At 48.1% G+C, this 19,424-nt stretch overlaps 6 protein-coding genes and 1 pseudogene across 12 annotated transcripts; all 7 read right to left on the reverse strand.

Moving 5' to 3' along the window:
* Positions 1 to 66: 66 nt before the first annotated feature.
* LOC148640693 (histone H2B 1/2) lies at positions 67 to 3,109 on the reverse strand. 4 transcript variants are annotated; one of them, XM_088618912.1, is made up of 3 exons: positions 1,649 to 3,105; positions 462 to 570; positions 67 to 233 (listed from the first exon to the last, which is right to left on the reverse strand). In XM_088618912.1, exon 1 carries the CDS (start codon positions 3,070 to 3,072, stop codon positions 2,698 to 2,700), a length of 375 nt encoding a protein of 124 aa, XP_088475038.1. In that variant the 5' UTR covers positions 3,073 to 3,105; the 3' UTR covers positions 67 to 233; positions 462 to 570; positions 1,649 to 2,697. The 4 variants fall into 4 exon arrangements, with proteins under 4 accessions (XP_088475038.1, XP_088475037.1, XP_088475040.1 ...); XM_088618911.1 differs by having other exon boundaries at positions 462 to 578; XM_088618914.1 differs by having other exon boundaries at positions 67 to 1,815; positions 2,702 to 3,109.
* Positions 3,110 to 5,910: 2,801 nt separating this feature from the next.
* Positions 5,911 to 6,395, reverse strand: LOC148640694 (histone H3). Its single transcript, XM_088619101.1, has one exon. It carries the CDS (start codon positions 6,348 to 6,350, stop codon positions 5,940 to 5,942), a length of 411 nt encoding a protein of 136 aa, XP_088475227.1. The 5' UTR covers positions 6,351 to 6,395; the 3' UTR covers positions 5,911 to 5,939.
* Positions 6,396 to 7,008: 613 nt separating this feature from the next.
* Positions 7,009 to 7,467, reverse strand: LOC148640695 (histone H2A). The gene has a single exon (XM_088618909.1). The coding sequence runs from the start codon at positions 7,450 to 7,452 to the stop codon at positions 7,066 to 7,068; it is 387 nt and encodes a 128-aa protein (XP_088475035.1). The 5' UTR covers positions 7,453 to 7,467; the 3' UTR covers positions 7,009 to 7,065.
* Positions 7,468 to 8,230: 763 nt separating this feature from the next.
* On the reverse strand, positions 8,231 to 9,173 carry LOC148640696 (histone H1 pseudogene; annotated as a pseudogene).
* Positions 9,174 to 11,488: 2,315 nt separating this feature from the next.
* Positions 11,489 to 14,531, reverse strand: LOC148640697 (histone H2B 1/2). Of its 4 annotated transcripts, none has more exons than XM_088618916.1 (3): positions 13,071 to 14,526; positions 11,884 to 11,992; positions 11,489 to 11,655 (listed from the first exon to the last, which is right to left on the reverse strand). In XM_088618916.1, exon 1 carries the CDS (start codon positions 14,492 to 14,494, stop codon positions 14,120 to 14,122), a length of 375 nt encoding a protein of 124 aa, XP_088475042.1. In that variant the 5' UTR covers positions 14,495 to 14,526; the 3' UTR covers positions 11,489 to 11,655; positions 11,884 to 11,992; positions 13,071 to 14,119. The 4 variants fall into 4 exon arrangements, with proteins under 4 accessions (XP_088475042.1, XP_088475043.1, XP_088475045.1 ...); XM_088618917.1 differs by having other exon boundaries at positions 11,884 to 12,000; XM_088618919.1 differs by having other exon boundaries at positions 11,489 to 13,237; positions 14,124 to 14,531.
* A 2,762-nt stretch (positions 14,532 to 17,293) lies between these two features.
* LOC148640698 (histone H3) lies at positions 17,294 to 17,787 on the reverse strand. Its single transcript, XM_088619077.1, has one exon. It carries the CDS (start codon positions 17,767 to 17,769, stop codon positions 17,359 to 17,361), a length of 411 nt encoding a protein of 136 aa, XP_088475203.1. The 5' UTR covers positions 17,770 to 17,787; the 3' UTR covers positions 17,294 to 17,358.
* A 638-nt stretch (positions 17,788 to 18,425) lies between these two features.
* Positions 18,426 to 18,871, reverse strand: LOC148640699 (histone H2A). Its single transcript, XM_088618910.1, has one exon. It carries the CDS (start codon positions 18,867 to 18,869, stop codon positions 18,483 to 18,485), a length of 387 nt encoding a protein of 128 aa, XP_088475036.1. The 5' UTR covers positions 18,870 to 18,871; the 3' UTR covers positions 18,426 to 18,482.
* Between the last annotated feature and the right edge of the window lie 553 nt (positions 18,872 to 19,424).

Here is a 19,424-nt window from a genome sequence, read left to right on the forward strand (position 1 = left end):
CCTCCGACTGTGAGCTGGGAAACTGGCGAAGTCACAGGCGAGATATTTAAAGAGCGACTTGCAGAATTCAATTCAATGCAATTTATTTTGATATAACGCCTTTTACAACAAGGTTGCCCCAAGGCGCTGAACAAAGCAAGTGACCATACAGGTTGTGAATACATCGTGTGAACCACGATGTCCCTCTTGGATCCATAGCAGTGATGCAGCATCCAACTCAAATGGTGCCCAGCCTGGACATGTGGGGAGGAGAATAGGATAGTTTGGTCAGAACAGATGTAGCTACCTGGTGGGCCAACACAGAGACACACAATGGCATGTACAGCAGCACCAGCAGCCATGGTTTCAGCAGGCTATAATTTAAGGTGTGAGCAGGCTAGACTGAAGTAATAGGTCTTCAGTCTGAATTTGAATACTGAGATCGACATTAATAAGTTCCATTAGATAGACAGATGCCTGACCTCTGAGAGGGGTCTCACACAGCGCTGGGTCACGACGCTGCACAGAGCTGGAGACACGGCTTCACCCGGGAGGAACGTGAAGTCTTACCGAAGGCAGTCAGAGCTGTGACTTCAGAACTCAGGGTGAAGGAAAAGAAAGGATTATGAGCTGATAGTGAGGGCAGCATGCTGGTAGAGTGGCTTGCATCGCAACCTCACAGCACTGGGGCTCTGGGTTCAATTAGCCCACCTGGCAGTGCTGCAGCTCTGTGCAGTAATGCACTGTATACCCCAGCAGACTGGTACCTGTTGGCTCTGTGCAGTATTGTATACCCCAGCAGACTGGTACCTGTTGGCTCTGGGCAGTAATGTATACCCCAGAGGACTGGTACCTGTTGGCTCTGTGCAGTAATGTATACCCCAACGGACTGGTACCTGTTGGCAATCACAGCTGGAATCTCACCTCTCTCAACCTGTCCATACTCTACTGAGAAAACTACAACACATATATCACAGCTGGACTCTCACACCCTCCCCAGACTCTTCTGAGAAAATATACAGAAAAGAAAACCATAACTAGAATCTAACTCCTTTCACCCTACCCGAACTCTTCTGAGAAAATCTACAGCACAGAAATCACAAGTACAGATGTGTTGATCAGCTTTTCAGCTACAGCTAGCGGTCACATAAGATGTAGTACATTAAAACAAAAAATACTATACATTTTATATGACTGGAGGTTTAGAATATTTCTTGATGGTTTGGATATTATTAAATCCGTGCTTTTTAGAATCTCCGTACCTTTCTGACGGGGAATTATTTGTTTTAAGGAATATAGAAATGTATAAAAATAGAATAGTTTCGGACTAAAATCTCATCTTTCCAGGTTTTACGAGCCCCCAGGACGTGAGAGCAGGGAAAGACACACAACTTCTTAGCAGCAAAACATTCACATGTGTGTCTGTGAGAAAACAGTTAAGTCGATATAATATCGATTTAATAACACTGCTCCTTTCTCAAATATCGGAATTGCATTTCGAGTTCGTCTCTTCCTCTGCACCATTTCTAGTTTTTTAAACCAGCAAGGCGCACAGTAAATTAAATTAGCAAATTAAATTCACTCCTTTAACCTGCGTTCCGTTTACTATTTATTAATGACCCGACACTAAAACCGCAATCAAACAGCAAAAAGAAATAATTTAACTCACCAGAGATCCACAGTTGAAATCGTTCATTTTTGTGGACTGCGGTTCTTATTTTAAAGACTTTCGCCATGTTTTCCAGACAAGCGTGTCCTGATCTTCTCTCTCCTGCTCCCTCTGCTGGACAGTCGTGGTCTCTGCACCCAGGAGCTCTGCCCTGGTTCAGCTGTAACCTTACAAACAGGGAGATACTTTTCTCGGTCCTGTAACGGTTTCTCTGTCAAAGCAACTGCTCTTTCTCACAAGAAGAATTTGAGTATTTAATTCTATCAATGGAAAAATATTGATAAAGTTGGACATATTTATGTTATTCATCTCGGTTTTCTATAGTAAAGACTCGTATTATAGTAATACCGAAATTCCACAGAAAACGTCAATATCCTGCATTTTCAAAACGTACTCCATCTCAAGATAAACAGCAATTGAAAAATCAGAGCCATGTTTCGCTTCAAAAAGATCTGAAATGATTGTTTCAGGTCCGTCATGGGGCTCTTGTGGAAGTTCGCCCGATTTAGACTGCCTAAAAACATGCACCCATATAATAACAGGATTTAGACGCAGTTGTACATTTCTAATCGTTAAAAGACAAACTAAAAATAAAAAGGAGAAAACATGCAAGCGGACCTGGTTGAGACACGATCCCTCCTCTTCTCCGACTCGCGCAGCAGCAGAAACATTAACCTCTTCCCTGCCGGAGAGCCGAGAGGCACGAACAGTACTGGTGTTCACGTTATTTGACGTGAAATCCCTATTAATTAGCCATAAATGATACTTCCCGAAAATGCATATTCGGATTAAACCAACAAAACGTCCTTCAGACAGCTTGCAATATTGAACGCAAACGGAATCTGCATACAATACACACGTGAAATGTAGACGGAGCCTGTTCTGTCCAAAACGTTTAATGACCGCAGCTCAAACGCCCTACGGTATTTCGGATAAAGCACTAACATGCACAAACACACAAAAAGAGGTCATGACTGCTCCTTCTCGACTCTGTGGGTGGCTCTTAAAAGAGCCTTTGGGTTCGCTGATCCGGGACGGGCGGGCCGGGTTTACTTGGAGCTGGTGTACTTGGTGACGGCCTTGGTGCCCTCGGACACGGCGTGCTTGGCCAGCTCTCCGGGCAGCAGCAGGCGCACGGCGGTCTGGATCTCCCGGGAGGTGATGGTGGAGCGCTTGTTGTAGTGCGCCAGGCGGGAGGCCTCGCCGGCGATGCGCTCGAAGATGTCGCTGACGAACGAGTTCATGATACCCATGGCCTTCGACGAGATGCCGGTGTCCGGGTGCACCTGCTTCAGCACCTTGTACACGTAGATGGCGTAGCTCTCCTTCCTGGTCTTTCTGCGCTTCTTGCCGCCCTTCCCGGCCGTCTTGGTCACGGCTTTCTTGGAGCCCTTCTTGGGAGCGGATTTCGCTGGTTCAGGCATCTTCACAAACTGCACTCTGTGAAAACAGGCATGAGAGTTCTAGACTCACAGCCCCCTATTTATAGCGCCCGCATGCAAATCAGCTCAGCTCAGCTCAGAAGGCGGCTCATTGGTCAGCTAGAGAGCTGCTCTCCTATTGGCTGCGCTCTGCGCCAATGAAATTCAAACGGGTGAGCGCCAGAGCCGCTCGCTCTGACTCCAGGCGCCTCTCTCTCCCCTCCGCCCGCGCACAGGGGAGCAGAGGGCCGTGTGATCCGTTTAGCACAACCACTCTCATTCCATGTATATCTCCTACTCTAGAAAACAATGTGCTCGGTGTAAACTGCGATTTGTGCAAACTTGGAGTCAAAAGAACTCTTGGTGATATTCTAGGCAATTTTAAAATCAGTTCTGAACTAACAGCATCCTATCGCAACACTTTTGAGCAAATTAGTCTGAGCACAAGAAAACATGACACTAAACCTTTCTACAAAATGAACGTAAGCAGAAGGGCTCTTTGCAAATGGATTTCAAGCGCTTCGTGCGTCTTTGTCTCGACCTCTCGCCGAGTCTGAGCGAACAAAGAGCTGAGCAGCTTCCTGTCGGGGCGGGGAGGATTAGAAACGGCCCGATATCACAAGCTCTTTCTTAAAAAGACAAACCCAGCATGAAGAATAAAAAAACATTTAGAAGCTGAACCCTATTCTGTCCCATTATCTAATAGCAATTTACTACTACGTGCAGATTTTCTGAAATCCGACTCTCATTACGCTTATGTCTCCTACCCTAGAAAACAATGTGCTCGGCGTAAACCGTGCGATTTGTGCAAACTTGGAGTCAAAAGCACAGTTTTGGTGATATAATAATAATAATAAACTTTATTTTATATAGCGCCTTTAAAGGTGGCTTCTCAAAGCGCTTATTCTAGACAACTTTAAAAGCACTTTGGAACAACCAACAGCATTTTATCGCCACACTTTTGAGCTTCAGCATTGGTTTCAAATTAGTCTGAGCAGAATAAAACTAAACACTAAACCTTTCTACAAAATAGCATGTAGGAGACTAGCTTTTGGCGAATGAAGTGGATTTCAAGCCAAGCTGAGCCGCTTCCTGTCGGGGAGGGGAGGGTTAGAAACGGCCCGATGTGATAACGGCTCTTTCTTAAAAGCCATGAAGCATGCGTGAAAAATAAAAATATTAAGGAAGTGAGCTTCATTCTTTACTCATGACCTAATTAGAATTAGTAGTAATGAGAATAAGAACTACCACTCCATCAAAACGCTTTCAGCAATAAATTATTTCATTAGCAACCTGATCCACACTAATGTAACGATTGATAAGCCCTGCATCTCAATCTAGGAATCATCACAGCAATCGCAAAGTGTTGCTTGCTTTAAAAAAAACACACACATTCTAAAGTGACGGTTTAGATTTCAGCTCTATTTTGATAATGTGGGTGGCTCTTAAAAGAGCCTTTGGGTTGATACGTCGGGGTCCAGTCCGGTAGGGAAGCTCCGCTCCTGTTTAGCCGCCGAAGCCGTACAGGGTGCGGCCCTGGCGCTTCAGCGCGTACACCACGTCCATGGCGGTGACGGTCTTCCTCTTGGCGTGCTCGGTGTAGGTGACGGCGTCGCGGATGACGTTCTCCAGGAACACCTTCAGCACCCCGCGGGTCTCCTCGTAGATCAGCCCGGAGATCCGCTTCACTCCCCCACGGCGAGCCAGGCGGCGGATGGCGGGCTTGGTGATTCCCTGGATGTTGTCGCGGAGAACCTTGCGGTGACGCTTAGCGCCTCCTTTCCCGAGTCCCTTTCCGCCTTTGCCTCTTCCAGACATCTTCAAGTTATCAGTTAGTGATACAACACACACTGCTGGGCTGCAGCCGCGGCGCTTCTCTTTTCAAGCCTGAGAGCGGACCTGCTTGAGACAGGAGGCGCGCTGACACACGAGCCCGCCTCCTCTCCGACCGCAGCAGCAGCCCAGACTGCACAGGAACCTCTTCCCTGCCGGAGAGCTCTCCACCACAGCAGCACCCGAGAGGACAGACCTCGAGTATTCAATGTTTACAGCGGTGCTGTAATATTCTCGTATAGATTTAGACCAATCTAATTCCGCGCTCAACACAAAAACACAGAATTCGGAATGGAAAATGTAGTGTACTACTGTGTATCAGGGTCATGAGCAACTGACAAACAGCATTCATCGTTGTAGCAGTACATATTTCGTTCTCCACCCCTTTTGTATCATTGAATAAAAAATCCAGCTGTTAAAAAGTCCAAAAATGTTTTAAATAAGGACGTCTTTTAAGGCGCTTAAAAAGAAATGTTCCTCCTAAAGTAACTGTAGAAACGTTCTTAAATCATGTCATTGCAATCTCTATCACATGGACTGTCTGAGGCTCATGGATAGTTAGCAGTGGTCCTCACAGATCTGTACGGCAGTATAAACGCTTCTTTTGGAGTGAAATGAAGAGCGATGGAGGGACCAGTAAACGTGCTGTTGCTTAATTGTGAACCGACACCGAACTCGGAAAATAAACAGTAGTGGAAGGGAGGGGTTTGAATGCCAGTCGTTCTTGTATCATTAAAATAGTCTCATGCATTTAAACACTTTCCAATATGGATATGAACGCTAAAAAATAGATGTAGAGCAAAAGGGGAGACGTAAGTCGCTGGTTAACTGCAGCAGTGCAGTCGTGCGCGACTGGGCTTTTACACGAGGGGGTAGAAAACCGCTTCTCAGAACGGATTTCACTTATAAGCTAACCAAACGAGAATTGTGTCTTGTACAGACTATAATGGAAATATTCAACCCTCTCGAGTATTGTGGTGGCTCTTAAAAGAGCCTTTGTGTTCAAGGGAAAAGATCCTGCAGCAGGCGGTCCGTGTCTAAGCCCGCTCCCCGCGGATGCGGCGGGCCAGCTGGATGTCTTTGGGCATGATGGTCACCCTCTTGGCGTGGATGGCGCACAGGTTGGTGTCCTCGAAGAGCCCCACCAGGTAAGCCTCGCTGGCCTCCTGCAGAGCCATGACGGCGGAGCTCTGGAAGCGCAGGTCGGTCTTGAAGTCCTGGGCGATCTCTCTCACCAGGCGCTGGAAGGGCAGCTTGCGGATCAGCAGCTCGGTGGACTTCTGGTAGCGGCGGATCTCCCGCAGAGCCACGGTGCCGGGCCTGTAGCGGTGGGGCTTCTTCACGCCGCCGGTGGCGGGGGCGCTCTTGCGGGCAGCCTTGGTGGCCAGCTGCTTCCTGGGCGCCTTGCCGCCGGTGGACTTGCGAGCGGTCTGCTTGGTTCTCGCCATCTTCCTCGCTGCTCTTCACAATCAGCACTGTACTGAGAGCAGCAGCCCGCACTCGGGTTTATATGCGCAGACAGCCCCGTCCTGATTGGTTAAAAGGGGCACAGGGGGGAGGAGGGTGTAACTCTGATTGGACGGTTTGAAACCGAGCGCGCAGCTCCTACACTCCTTGCGGGTTTAATATGAGACACAAAGATCGATTTTCCTTGATTTATAAACTAAAAGCAAGTTCAGGCGTTTTTATACCTCGATACCTGTAAAGTGGCAAGGATTTTGATGACTGTTTTAGCTAGAATATAGGACAAGAATAGTGACATCGTATAATACTACTATAATAACGTTAATATGATTTCTAGTGATAGTAATATGTGACTCGGGAGGAGAGCGTTGTGCTGAGGGACAAGACCACTTGAAAGACTAATATCATAATAATACGAATTTTATTAATTCAATTACAAGTACAATAAGGAATTCAGATACCTCTTTGGTTTGTAATTAAAAGGTTAAAACGAAGCGAATATAGAAATGTTATGAACTGTATTGCGAGCGCAACAAATCGCTCTTCCATACAGCAGATTCACCACTTAAATTTGTTAGTAAAACCTTGTAAACGCTGAAGTTACACAAGTCAACAGAAATCGCTCTTTTCAAGAGGCTGTGGGTGGCTCTTAAAAGAGCCTTTGTGTTCGGGGTCAGTCGGAGGTCTCTGCCGGGCTGTTTACTTGCTCTTGGCCGGCTTCTCGGTCTTCTTGGGCAGCAGCACCGCCTGGATGTTGGGCAGCACGCCGCCCTGCGCGATGGTCACGCCGCCCAGCAGCTTGTTCAGCTCCTCGTCGTTGCGGACGGCCAGCTGCAGGTGCCGGGGGATGATGCGGGTCTTCTTGTTGTCCCGGGCGGCGTTGCCAGCCAGCTCCAGGATCTCGGCGGTCAGGTACTCCAGCACCGCGGCCAGATACACCGGGGCTCCGGCGCCGACCCGCTCGGCATAGTTTCCCTTGCGCAGCAGCCGGTGGACACGGCCCACAGGGAACTGCAGTCCGGCCCTGGAAGAGCGAGTCTTGGCCTTGGCTCTGGCCTTACCGCCGGTCTTTCCTCTGCCGCTCATCTTGTAATGTCTAGCTTGTCCGAAGAAGTCTGACAATAATGATCATAAGCGCTCTGCCACCCCGCTTTTGAAGACTCGCGGCTGAATTTGATTGGATGGACCGGAACAAGCTCTCCACCCAATCAGAGATCAGTGTTGCCAACCAGCGCTCTCGGTCTCCACCAATCAACAGGCAGGAGGGAAATTCGGACTCTGAACACAGAGCGCGGCTCTGCTGCCGAGCGAGGACAAATGTGTTTTTCAATTTCAAGCTTATTATCGTTATTCTCATACACAGGTATATGTAATTGTGAAATGCTATTTAGCTAGCTCTCAGACGTTAAGTGGTAAAAAAACAACAATAAAGTTGCATAAGAAACAGAGACAACAGGCCATGTGCAGAACAACAGGCGAATAGCAAAACTACAACAGTTCATGTGCAAAACACTTTGCTTAAACGGTCATTTTTTATGCTTTAAAAAGTGTATATTTTAGTGAATTTCACCACCGTCTGACTCTCAGTAACCACGCTACCTTGAGTGGAATTAAGCTCAACTCCCATAAGAATCTGGATCACCCGCCTCCGAGGGCTCGATATTGAAAAGTCACCATTGTCGCTATTAGAGTGATACATCTGTCACGTTACGTCTTTTCACATGTCCGCTATAGCTGCGAGACTAGCAGTCACACACTAATGAAAACCTCCGTGCCATGTAACAGTGTAACATTTCACCTCAACTTAAACCATTAAATGAAGAGATGCAAGGAGTCACAGCGCTGTTCAATGGAGATCAGAACGTTTAACAAAAAAGCCTTTTAATTCTACACCTCCTCTGTGCACCCACTCTCTACAATAGTATTAAGAATATTTACATTTGTACATTTTACCCAGCATCGCATTTCAGTATCATTTTGAAAAACTACAACCCAGTCCCTCTTCTTGTGTAAAATAATTATGTCTCCCCCCCTATCGAGCGAACCGGCGCTTTCAAGCGGTGAAAAGGGAAAGTCTGCGCTCTCTCTCGGAAGGGCTGGTGGCTCTTAGAAGAGCCTTTGGGTTTGTAGGAAATTAAGTCGAGGGTCGATCGCTCACTTCTTCTTGGGAGCCGCTTTCTTAGCTTTGGCCGTCTTGGGTTTGGCCACCTTGGGCTTCGCTGCCTTGGCTTTCTTCGGGCTCTTCGCCTTCTTAGGCGCCGCTGGCTTCTTGGCCTTCTTGGGGCTCTTGGTCGCCTTCTTGGCCGCTGCGGGCTTCGCGGCTTTCTTGGGCGACTTCTTGGCGGCCGCTGGCTTCTTGGTCGCCGCCTTCTTGGGCGACTTCTTGGCGGCCGCTGGCTTCTTAGCCGCGGCGGGTTTCTTGGCCGCCGGCTTCTTGGCTTTGGCGGCGACGGCGGCTTTCTTCACGGGCTTGGGCTTGGTCTCCGCCTGCTTCTTGTTGAGCTTGAAGGAGCCCGAGGCGCCGGTGCCCTTGGTCTGCACCAGGGTGCCCTTGGTCACCAGGCTCTTGATGGCCAGCTTGACGCGGGAGTTGTTCTTCTCCACGTCGTAGCCGCCGGCCGCCAGGGACTTCTTCAGGGCGGCCAGGGACACGCCGCTCCGCTCCTTGGAGGCGGACACGGCCTGCAGGATGAGCTCTCCCACGCTGGGGCCCGCTTTCTTGGGCTTGGCGGCGCTCTTCTTCTTGGGCGCCTTGGCCGGCGCGGCGGCGGGGGCCGGAGCGACTTCTTCTGCCATCGCTGCGTCTCCGTCTGCTGTCGGACTGTCTGCGGCTCCGCGCGCAGGGCGGAACTTCAAGGCCGCATGAGAACCGTGGAGACTCAACCGCTGCTGCTGCTGCAGCTCCGCTCCGCACAGCCCGCTCGCACTTGTGTTTTCTCCCCGCACAAAACTGCCCCGTAATCCTCACAGATACACCGAATCGATTATCAAATACATGAAGTACGGAGAAAACCCCCTGCTCTTTAATATGCAGTTGAGTTACAGATTTTTCTGTACGATCATTTTGACAGAATTGCCCAGAGTCCAACAACAGCGCACACGAAAGGCGGTGTTCAACCGGCACTTCGTCGTCTATTTCTAAAATAAATGTACGTAAAACGTCAGTAAAGAGAAAAACAAGGTGTAAATAATACAGTCGAGACCGACGGTCATGTAACACAATAAGAATGAATTCTGAAATATTTAAAACGGATGATTTATTTTGCTCTATGTTCAGTGTCATTAACACACTCCCGGACTCGCTGTTTCTAAGAAGGAGACGGACAAGTTTTGTCAAACTAGCCAGTTTTATCCCTGTGAAATTCGGAGTATTTCGAGTTTTTCCAGCGATACGCTTTTACAAAATGCTGTACAAGCGTATTCTATGGTTTTGATTATCTCAAATTTTCCAAATCAGTTATTTCAATGGCGATTCTTCAACGGGGCTTTAGTAAAGACGGCGACTCTCTACCGTCAATACCAACATTCCTGAAGCTCTTTCTAAACCTGTTACTTCGGATTGCAGTTCCTCCAGATCCTTCAGCATCGTCCCAGCTTCTCGGGAGGAGACAGTTAGCAGAAAGCCCGTGATATTACTGTTCGTACAAGACGGGCAGAAAAAAAGAATTTCAGAATGCTAAGTTTTATCTTTCATCTGGCTGGTGTGAACGCCCGTCCATTCCCCAGACATTTAAATTAAGAAGTTTGTCTCTGGGGCTCACGGTAGGGCTAATACCAATTCAACAGGAACAGGGCTCTAGGCTGGAGACATGCAGACTCCATACAGAACGATTCTTCTATTCGGAATTAAAATCAAGACCTGCAAGGCAGCAGTTTTAGACGCTTTATTTTGAAACCTATCTTGATAATATTCGTCAAATGGAAGACCTACACTATTACTGAATTATCCAAACGGTGTAGAAACACCCAGAGTTCTTGTATTTAGTTAATTGTCAGTTCTGCCATGTGTCTGTGTGTGGGGGGGTATTCTCATTAATTCTTCACTCTTGCTACAGATTAATTTTGTTCTAGACCATTAGTCATAAAACACCAAACTGCTGCTGTGTGAATTCCCTTTTATAGAACAGCAATCGCTCCTTGGCAAAGAAACAGTCTAAATACACCAAACAAGTGTTGTAGTTTTTTAAACAGGAGACACTTCTTTACCCAAAGAGCTGTGGGAGAATGGAGCAAGTTGTCCAGCCATGTTGATCCCCTCGCTACTCTGTACAGACAACAGGGTGAGATCTGGGTCCATTCAAAATAAGAATAAGGTGAATGAATGTAGTTCAGCACTGTATGACAGCGGCTGCCTACAGCCCTCAGATCCCTTTTCTTAAAGCCCTCAGGTCTGGCAGTAGGAGTGTCTGAGCTCTGGATCAGAAGGGGAGCAGCGCTGAGAGAGCTGTGGCCTCCATCCCTCTGCCAGTGGGGAGAGGAGCCCCTGGAGAGCTGAACCTCCTGGAGGACAGGAGCAGAAGAGACCAGCTCCTGTCCTCCCTTAGCCCCTGGGAGAGGAGGAACTAAGCAGGGCCAGAAACTCAAGGGCTGTGGTTTCTCACACAGGGAAGTTTCTGTATCATTATTACAATCAAAGCTTTTCTTTAGTAATGGGAGTAAACAGCAGGTGTTGCGGTTGGGAGGACAGGCGGCGCTCTGATCCTCAGACAGCGGTCAGCACAGCAACACACGACCGAACTGGAGGGCGTTGGGTCAGGGAGAAGAGGGTCATGCGACCTGCAAGTGAAGCCAGAATGAACTATCGAACCAGCGAGAGGAGGGGTAACAGCTGTCTTCTCCCCCAGGCCAGAGCTCAGGGCCTGACCCCATGAAGACAGACCCCAGAGCAGGACCCTGCTGTCTTCCAGCTCGGAGGCTCCTCCCTCAGGGGCACAGGGAGCTGGAGAGACCCCAGGGCTATTGACCTCTGACCCCTGGCAGACTCGGGCCTCACTGCAGCAGAACACAGCCTGTGTGGCGACTGGGGGTCTGAGCTGCACCCCTGGGCAGCCTCTGTCCTCCGACTGTGAGCTGGGAAACTGGCGAAGTCACAGGCGAGATATTTAAAGAGCGACTTGCAGAATTCAATTCAATGCAATTTATTTTGATATAACGCCTTTTACAACAAGGTTGCCCCAAGGCGCTGAACAAAGCAAGTGACCATACAGGTTGTGAATACATCGTGTGAACCACGATGTCCCTCTTGGATCCATAGCAGTGATGCAGCATCCAACTCAAATGGTGCCCAGCCTGGACATGTGGGGAGGAGAATAGGATAGTTTGGTCAGAACAGATGTAGCTACCTGGTGGGCCAACACAGAGACACACAATGGCATGTACAGCAGCACCAGCAGCCATGGTTTCAGCAGGCTATAATTTAAGGTGTGAGCAGGCTAGACTGAAGTAATAGGTCTTCAGTCTGAATTTGAATACTGAGATCGACATTAATAAGTTCCATTAGATAGACAGATGCCTGACCTCTGAGAGGGGTCTCACACAGCGCTGGGTCACGACGCTGCACAGAGCTGGAGACACGGCTTCACCCGGGAGGAACGTGAAGTCTTACCGAAGGCAGTCAGAGCTGTGACTTCAGAACTCAGGGTGAAGGAAAAGAAAGGATTATGAGCTGATAGTGAGGGCAGCATGCTGGTAGAGTGGCTTGCATCGCAACCTCACAGCACTGGGGCTCTGGGTTCAATTAGCCCACCTGGCAGTGCTGCAGCTCTGTGCAGTAATGCACTGTATACCCCAGCAGACTGGTACCTGTTGGCTCTGTGCAGTATTGTATACCCCAGCAGACTGGTACCTGTTGGCTCTGGGCAGTAATGTATACCCCAGAGGACTGGTACCTGTTGGCTCTGTGCAGTAATGTATACCCCAACGGACTGGTACCTGTTGGCAATCACAGCTGGAATCTCACCTCTCTCAACCTGTCCATACTCTACTGAGAAAACTACAACACATATATCACAGCTGGACTCTCACACCCTCCCCAGACTCTTCTGAGAAAATATACAGAAAAGAAAACCATAACTAGAATCTAACTCCTTTCACCCTACCCGAACTCTTCTGAGAAAATCTACAGCACAGAAATCACAAGTACAGATGTGTTGATCAGCTTTTCAGCTACAGCTAGCGGTCACATAAGATGTAGTACATTAAAACAAAAAATACTATACATTTTATATGACTGGAGGTTTAGAATATTTCTTGATGGTTTGGATATTATTAAATCCGTGCTTTTTAGAATCTCCGTACCTTTCTGACGGGGAATTATTTGTTTTAAGGAATATAGAAATGTATAAAAATAGAATAGTTTCGGACTAAAATCTCATCTTTCCAGGTTTTACGAGCCCCCAGGACGTGAGAGCAGGGAAAGACACACAACTTCTTAGCAGCAAAACATTCACATGTGTGTCTGTGAGAAAACAGTTAAGTCGATATAATATCGATTTAATAACACTGCTCCTTTCTCAAATATCGGAATTGCATTTCGAGTTCGTCTCTTCCTCTGCACCATTTCTAGTTTTTTAAACCAGCAAGGCGCACAGTAAATTAAATTAGCAAATTAAATTCACTCCTTTAACCTGCGTTCCGTTTACTATTTATTAATGACCCGACACTAAAACCGCAATCAAACAGCAAAAAGAAATAATTTAACTCACCAGAGATCCACAGTTGAAATCGTTCATTTTTGTGGACTGCGGTTCTTATTTTAAAGACTTTCGCCATGTTTTCCAGACAAGCGTGTCCTGATCTTCTCTCTCCTGCTCCCTCTGCTGGACAGTCGTGGTCTCTGCACCCAGGAGCTCTGCCCTGGTTCAGCTGTAACCTTACAAACAGGGAGATACTTTTCTCGGTCCTGTAACGGTTTCTCTGTCAAAGCAACTGCTCTTTCTCACAAGAAGAATTTGAGTATTTAATTCTATCAATGGAAAAATATTGATAAAGTTGGACATATTTATGTTATTCATCTCGGTTTTCTATAGTAAAGACTCGTATTATAGTAATACCGAAATTCCACAGAAAACGTCAATATCCTGCATTTTCAAAACGTACTCCATCTCAAGATAAACAGCAATTGAAAAATCAGAGCCATGTTTCGCTTCAAAAAGATCTGAAATGATTGTTTCAGGTCCGTCATGGGGCTCTTGTGGAAGTTCGCCCGATTTAGACTGCCTAAAAACATGCACCCATATAATAACAGGATTTAGACGCAGTTGTACATTTCTAATCGTTAAAAGACAAACTAAAAATAAAAAGGAGAAAACATGCAAGCGGACCTGGTTGAGACACGATCCCTCCTCTTCTCCGACTCGCGCAGCAGCAGAAACATTAACCTCTTCCCTGCCGGAGAGCCGAGAGGCACGAACAGTACTGGTGTTCACGTTATTTGACGTGAAATCCCTATTAATTAGCCATAAATTATACTTCCCGAAAATGCATATTCGGATTAAACCAACAAAACGTCCTTCAGACAGCTTGCAATATTGAACGCAAACGGAATCTGCATACAATACACACGTGAAATGTAGACGGAGCCTGTTCTGTCCAAAACGTTTAATGACCGCAGCTCAAACGCCCTACGGTATTTCGGATAAAGCACTAACATGCACAAACACACAAAAAGAGGTCATGACTGCTCCTTCTCGACTCTGTGGGTGGCTCTTAAAAGAGCCTTTGGGTTCGCTGATCCGGGACGGGCGGGCCGGGTTTACTTGGAGCTGGTGTACTTGGTGACGGCCTTGGTGCCCTCGGACACGGCGTGCTTGGCCAGCTCTCCGGGCAGCAGCAGGCGCACGGCGGTCTGGATCTCCCGGGAGGTGATGGTGGAGCGCTTGTTGTAGTGCGCCAGGCGGGAGGCCTCGCCGGCGATGCGCTCGAAGATGTCGCTGACGAACGAGTTCATGATACCCATGGCCTTCGACGAGATGCCGGTGTCCGGGTGCACCTGCTTCAGCACCTTGTACACGTAGATGGCGTAGCTCTCCTTCCTGGTCTTTCTGCGCTTCTTGCCGCCCTTCCCGGCCGTCTTGGTCACGGCTTTCTTGGAGCCCTTCTTGGGAGCGGATTTCGCTGGTTCAGGCATCTTCACAAACTGCACTCTGTGAAAACAGGCATGAGAGTTCTAGACTCACAGCCCCCTATTTATAGCGCCCGCATGCAAATCAGCTCAGCTCAGCTCAGAAGGCGGCTCATTGGTCAGCTAGAGAGCTGCTCTCCTATTGGCTGCGCTCTGCGCCAATGAAATTCAAACGGGTGAGCGCCAGAGCCGCTCGCTCTGACTCCAGGCGCCTCTCTCTCCCCTCCGCCCGCGCACAGGGGAGCAGAGGGCCGTGTGATCCGTTTAGCACAACCACTCTCATTCCATGTATATCTCCTACTCTAGAAAACAATGTGCTCGGTGTAAACTGCGATTTGTGCAAACTTGGAGTCAAAAGAACTCTTGGTGATATTCTAGGCAATTTTAAAATCAGTTCTGAACTAACAGCATCCTATCGCAACACTTTTGAGCAAATTAGTCTGAGCACAAGAAAACATGACACTAAACCTTTCTACAAAATGAACGTAAGCAGAAGGGCTCTTTGCAAATGGATTTCAAGCGCTTCGTGCGTCTTTGTCTCGACCTCTCGCCGAGTCTGAGCGAACAAAGAGCTGAGCAGCTTCCTGTCGGGGCGGGGAGGATTAGAAACGGCCCGATATCACAAGCTCTTTCTTAAAAAGACAAACCCAGCATGAAGAATAAAAAAACATTTAGAAGCTGAACCCTATTCTGTCCCATTATCTAATAGCAATTTACTACTACGTGCAGATTTTCTGAAATCCGACTCTCATTACGCTTATGTCTCCTACCCTAGAAAACAATGTGCTCGGCGTAAACCGTGCGATTTGTGCAAACTTGGAGTCAAAAGCACAGTTTTGGTGATATAATAATAATAATAAACTTTATTTTATATAGCGCCTTTAAAGGTGGCTTCTCAAAGCGCTTATTCTAGACAACTTTAAAAGCACTTTGGAACAACCAACAGCATTTTATCGCCACACTTTTGAGCTTCAGCATTGGTTTCAAATTAGTCTGAGCAGAATAAAACTAAACACTAAACCTTTCTACAAAATAGCATGTAGGAGACTAGCTTTTGGCGAATGAAGTGGATTTCAAGCCAAGCTGAGCCGCTTCCTGTCGGGGAGGGGAGGGTTAGAAACGGCCCGATGTGATAACGGCTCTTTCTTAAAAGCCATGAAGCATGCGTGAAAAATAAAAATATTAAGGAAGTGAGCTTCATTCTTTACTCATGACCTAATTAGAATTAGTAGTAATGAGAATAAGAACTACCACTCCATCAAAACGCTTTCAGCAATAAATTATTTCATTAGCAACCTGATCCACACTAATGTAACGATTGATAAGCCCTGCATCTCAATCTAGGAATCATCACAGCAATCGCAAAGTGTTGCTTGCTTTAAAAAAAACACACACATTCTAAAGTGACGGTTTAGATTTCAGCTCTATTTTGATAATGTGGGTGGCTCTTAAAAGAGCCTTTGGGTTGATACGTCGGGGTCCAGTCCGGTAGGGAAGCTCCGCTCCTGTTTAGCCGCCGAAGCCGTACAGGGTGCGGCCCTGGCGCTTCAGCGCGTACACCACGTCCATGGCGGTGACGGTCTTCCTCTTGGCGTGCTCGGTGTAGGTGACGGCGTCGCGGATGACGTTCTCCAGGAACACCTTCAGCACCCCGCGGGTCTCCTCGTAGATCAGCCCGGAGATCCGCTTCACTCCCCCACGGCGAGCCAGGCGGCGGATGGCGGGCTTGGTGATTCCCTGGATGTTGTCGCGGAGAACCTTGCGGTGACGCTTAGCGCCTCCTTTCCCGAGTCCCTTTCCGCCTTTGCCTCTTCCAGACATCTTCAAGTTATCAGTTAGTGATACAACACACACTGCTGGGCTGCAGCCGCGGCGCTTCTCTTTTCAAGCCTGAGAGCGGACCTGCTTGAGACAGGAGGCGCGCTGACACACGAGCCCGCCTCCTCTCCGACCGCAGCAGCAGCCCAGACTGCACAGGAACCTCTTCCCTGCCGGAGAGCTCTCCACCACAGCAGCACCGGAGAGGACAGACCTCGAGTATTCAATGTTTACAGCGGTGCTGTAATATTCTCGTGTAGATTTAGACCAATCTAATTCCCTGCACTACACAAAAACACAGAATTCGGAATGGAAAATGTAGTGTACTACTGTGTATCAGGGTTATGAGCAACTGACAAAAAGCATTCATCGTTATAGCAGTACATATTTCGTTCTCCACCCGTTTTGTATCATTGAATAAACAATCCAGCTGTTAAAAAGACCAAAATGTTTTATATAAGGACGTCTTTTAAAACGCTTATAAAGAAATGTTCCACCTAAAGTAACTGTAGAAACGTTCTTAAATCATGTCATTGCAATCTCTATCACATAGACTGTCTGAGGCTCATGGATAGTTAGCAGTGGTCCTCACAGATCTGTACTGCAGTATAAACGCTTCTTTTGGAGTGAAATGGAGAGCGATGGAGGGACCAGTAAGCGTGCTGTTGCTTAATTGTGAACCGACAGCGAACTCAGAAAATAAACAGTAGTGGAAGGGAGGGGTTTGAATGCCAGTCGTTCTTGTATCATTAAAATAGTCTCATGCATTTAAACACTTTCAAGTATGGATATGAACGCTGAAAAATAGATGTAGAGCAAAAGGGGAGACGTGTGTCGCTGGTTTACTGCAGCAGTGTAGTCGTGCAGGGGGGCTTTTACACGAGGGGGTAGAAAACCGCTTCTCGGTCGGGATTTCACCTATCAGCTAACCAAACGAGAATTGTGCCTCGTACAGACTATAATGGAATAATGTAACCCTCTCGAGTGTTGTGGTGGCTCTTAAAAGAGCCTTTGTGTTCAAGGGAAAAGATGCTGCAGCAGGCGGTCCGTGTCTAAGCGCGCTCCCCGCGGATGCGGCGGGCCAGCTGGATGTCTTTGGGCATGATGGTCACCCTCTTGGCGTGGATGGCGCACAGGTTGGTGTCCTCGAAGAGCCCCACCAGGTAAGCCTCGCTGGCCTCCTGCAGAGCCATGACGGCGGAGCTCTGGAAGCGCAGGTCGGTCTTGAAGTCCTGGGCGATCTCTCTCACCAGGCGCTGGAAAGGCAGCTTGCGGATCAGCAGCTCGGTGGACTTCTGGTAGCGGCGGATCTCCCGCAGAGCCACGGTGCCGGGCCTGTAGCGGTGGGGCTTCTTCACGCCGCCGGTGGCGGGGGCGCTCTTGCGGGCAGCCTTGGTGGCCAGCTGCTTCCTGGGCGCCTTGCCGCCGGTGGACTTGCGAGCGGTCTGCTTGGTTCTCGCCATCTTCCTCGCTGCTCTTCACAATCAACAGTGTAGTGAGAATCACTTCCCGCACTCGGGTTTATATGCGCAGACAGCCCCGTCCTGATTGGTTGAAAGGCACAGGGGGGAGGAGGGTGTAACTCTGATTGGACGGTTTGAAACCGAGCGCGCAGCTCCTACACTCCTTGCGGGTTTAATATGAGACACAAAGATCGATTTTCCTTGATTTATAAACTAAAAGCAAGTTCAGGCGTTTTTATACCTCGATACCTGTAAAGTGGCAAGGATTTTGATGACTGTTTTAGCTAGAATATAGGACAAGAATAGTGACATCGTATAATACTACTATAATAACGTTAATATGATTTCTAGTGATAGTAATATGTGACTCGGGAGGAGAGCGTTGTGCTGAGGGACAAGACCACTTGAAAGACTAATATCATAATAATACGAATTTTATTAATTCAATTACAAGTACAATAAGGAATTCAGATACCTCTTTGGTTTGTAATTAAAAGGTTAAAACGAAGCGAATATAGAAATGTTATGAACTGTATTGCGAGCGCAACAAATCGCTCTTCCATACAGCAGATTCACCACTTAAATTTGTTAGTAAAACCTTGTAAACGCTGAAGTTACACAAGTCAACAGAAATCGCTCTTTTCAAGAGGCTGTGGGTGGCTCTTAAAAGAGCCTTTGTGTTCGGGGTCAGTCGGAGGTCTCTGCCGGGCTGTTTACTTGCTCTTGGCCGGCTTCTCGGTCTTCTTGGGCAGCAGCACCGCCTGGATGTTGGGCAGCACGCCGCCCTGCGCGATGGTCACGCCGCCCAGCAGCTTGTTCAGCTCCTCGTCGTTGCGGACGGCCAGCTGCAGGTGCCGGGGGATGATGCGGGTCTTCTTGTTGTCCCGGGCGGCGTTGCCAGCCAGCTCCAGGATCTCGGCGGTCAGGTACTCCAGCACCGCGGCCAGATACACCGGGGCTCCGGCGCCGACCCGCTCGGCATAGTTTCCCTTGCGCAGCAGCCGGTGGACACGGCCCACAGGGAACTGCAGTCCGGCCCTGGAAGAGCGAGTCTTGGCCTTGGCTCTGGCCTTACCGCCGGTCTTTCCTCTGCCGCTCATCTTGTAATGTCTAGCTTGTCCGAAGAAGTCTGACAATAATGATCATAAGCGCTCTGCCACCCCGCTTTTGAAGACTCGCGGCTGAATTTGATTGGATGGACCGGAACAAGCTCTCCACCCAATCAGAGATCAGTGTTGCCAACCAGCGCTCTCGGTCTCCACCAATCAACAGGCAGGAGGGAAATTCGGACTCTGAACACAGAGCGCGGCTCTGCTGCCGAGCGAGGACAAATGTGTTTTTCAATTTCAAGCTTATTATCGTTATTCTCATACACAGGTATATGTAATTGTGAAATGCTATTTAGCTAGCTCTCAGACGTTAAGTGGTAAAAAAACAACAATAAAGTTGCATAAGAAACAGAGACAACAGGCCATGTGCAGAACAACAGGCGAATAGCAAAACTACAACAGTTCATGTGCAAAACACTTTGCTTAAACGGTCATTTTTTATGCTTTAAAAAGTGTATATTTTAGTGAATTTCACCACCGTCTGACTCTCAGTAACCACGCTACCTTGAGTGGAATTAAGCTCAACTCCCATAAGAATCTGGATCA

Source organism: Lepisosteus platostomus, chromosome 25 (genome assembly GCF_059453375.1).
Source record: "Lepisosteus platostomus isolate fLepPlt1 chromosome 25, fLepPlt1.hap1, whole genome shotgun sequence".
Taxonomy (NCBI): domain Eukaryota; kingdom Metazoa; phylum Chordata; class Actinopteri; order Semionotiformes; family Lepisosteidae; genus Lepisosteus; species Lepisosteus platostomus.

Excerpts from the sequence above, each read along its gene's own strand:
- LOC148640697 (XM_088618919.1), bottom strand. The coding sequence starts at position 14,494 with ATGCCTGAACCAGCGAAATCCGCTCCCAAGAAGGGCTCCAAGAAAGCC. Across the intron at positions 13,238-14,123 it reads ACCAAGTACACCAGCTCCAA|GTTACAGCTGAACCAGGGCA; the intron begins GTAAACCCGGCC and ends CCTGTTTGTAAG.
- LOC148640699 (XM_088618910.1), bottom strand. The coding sequence starts at position 18,869 with ATGAGCGGCAGAGGAAAGACCGGCGGTAAGGCCAGAGCCAAGGCCAAG.
- LOC148640693 (XM_088618914.1), bottom strand. The coding sequence starts at position 3,072 with ATGCCTGAACCAGCGAAATCCGCTCCCAAGAAGGGCTCCAAGAAAGCC. Across the intron at positions 1,816-2,701 it reads ACCAAGTACACCAGCTCCAA|GTTACAGCTGAACCAGGGCA; the intron begins GTAAACCCGGCC and ends CCTGTTTGTAAG.
- LOC148640695 (XM_088618909.1), bottom strand. The coding sequence starts at position 7,452 with ATGAGCGGCAGAGGAAAGACCGGCGGTAAGGCCAGAGCCAAGGCCAAG.
- LOC148640694 (XM_088619101.1), bottom strand. The coding sequence starts at position 6,350 with ATGGCGAGAACCAAGCAGACCGCTCGCAAGTCCACCGGCGGCAAGGCG.
- LOC148640698 (XM_088619077.1), bottom strand. The coding sequence starts at position 17,769 with ATGGCGAGAACCAAGCAGACCGCTCGCAAGTCCACCGGCGGCAAGGCG.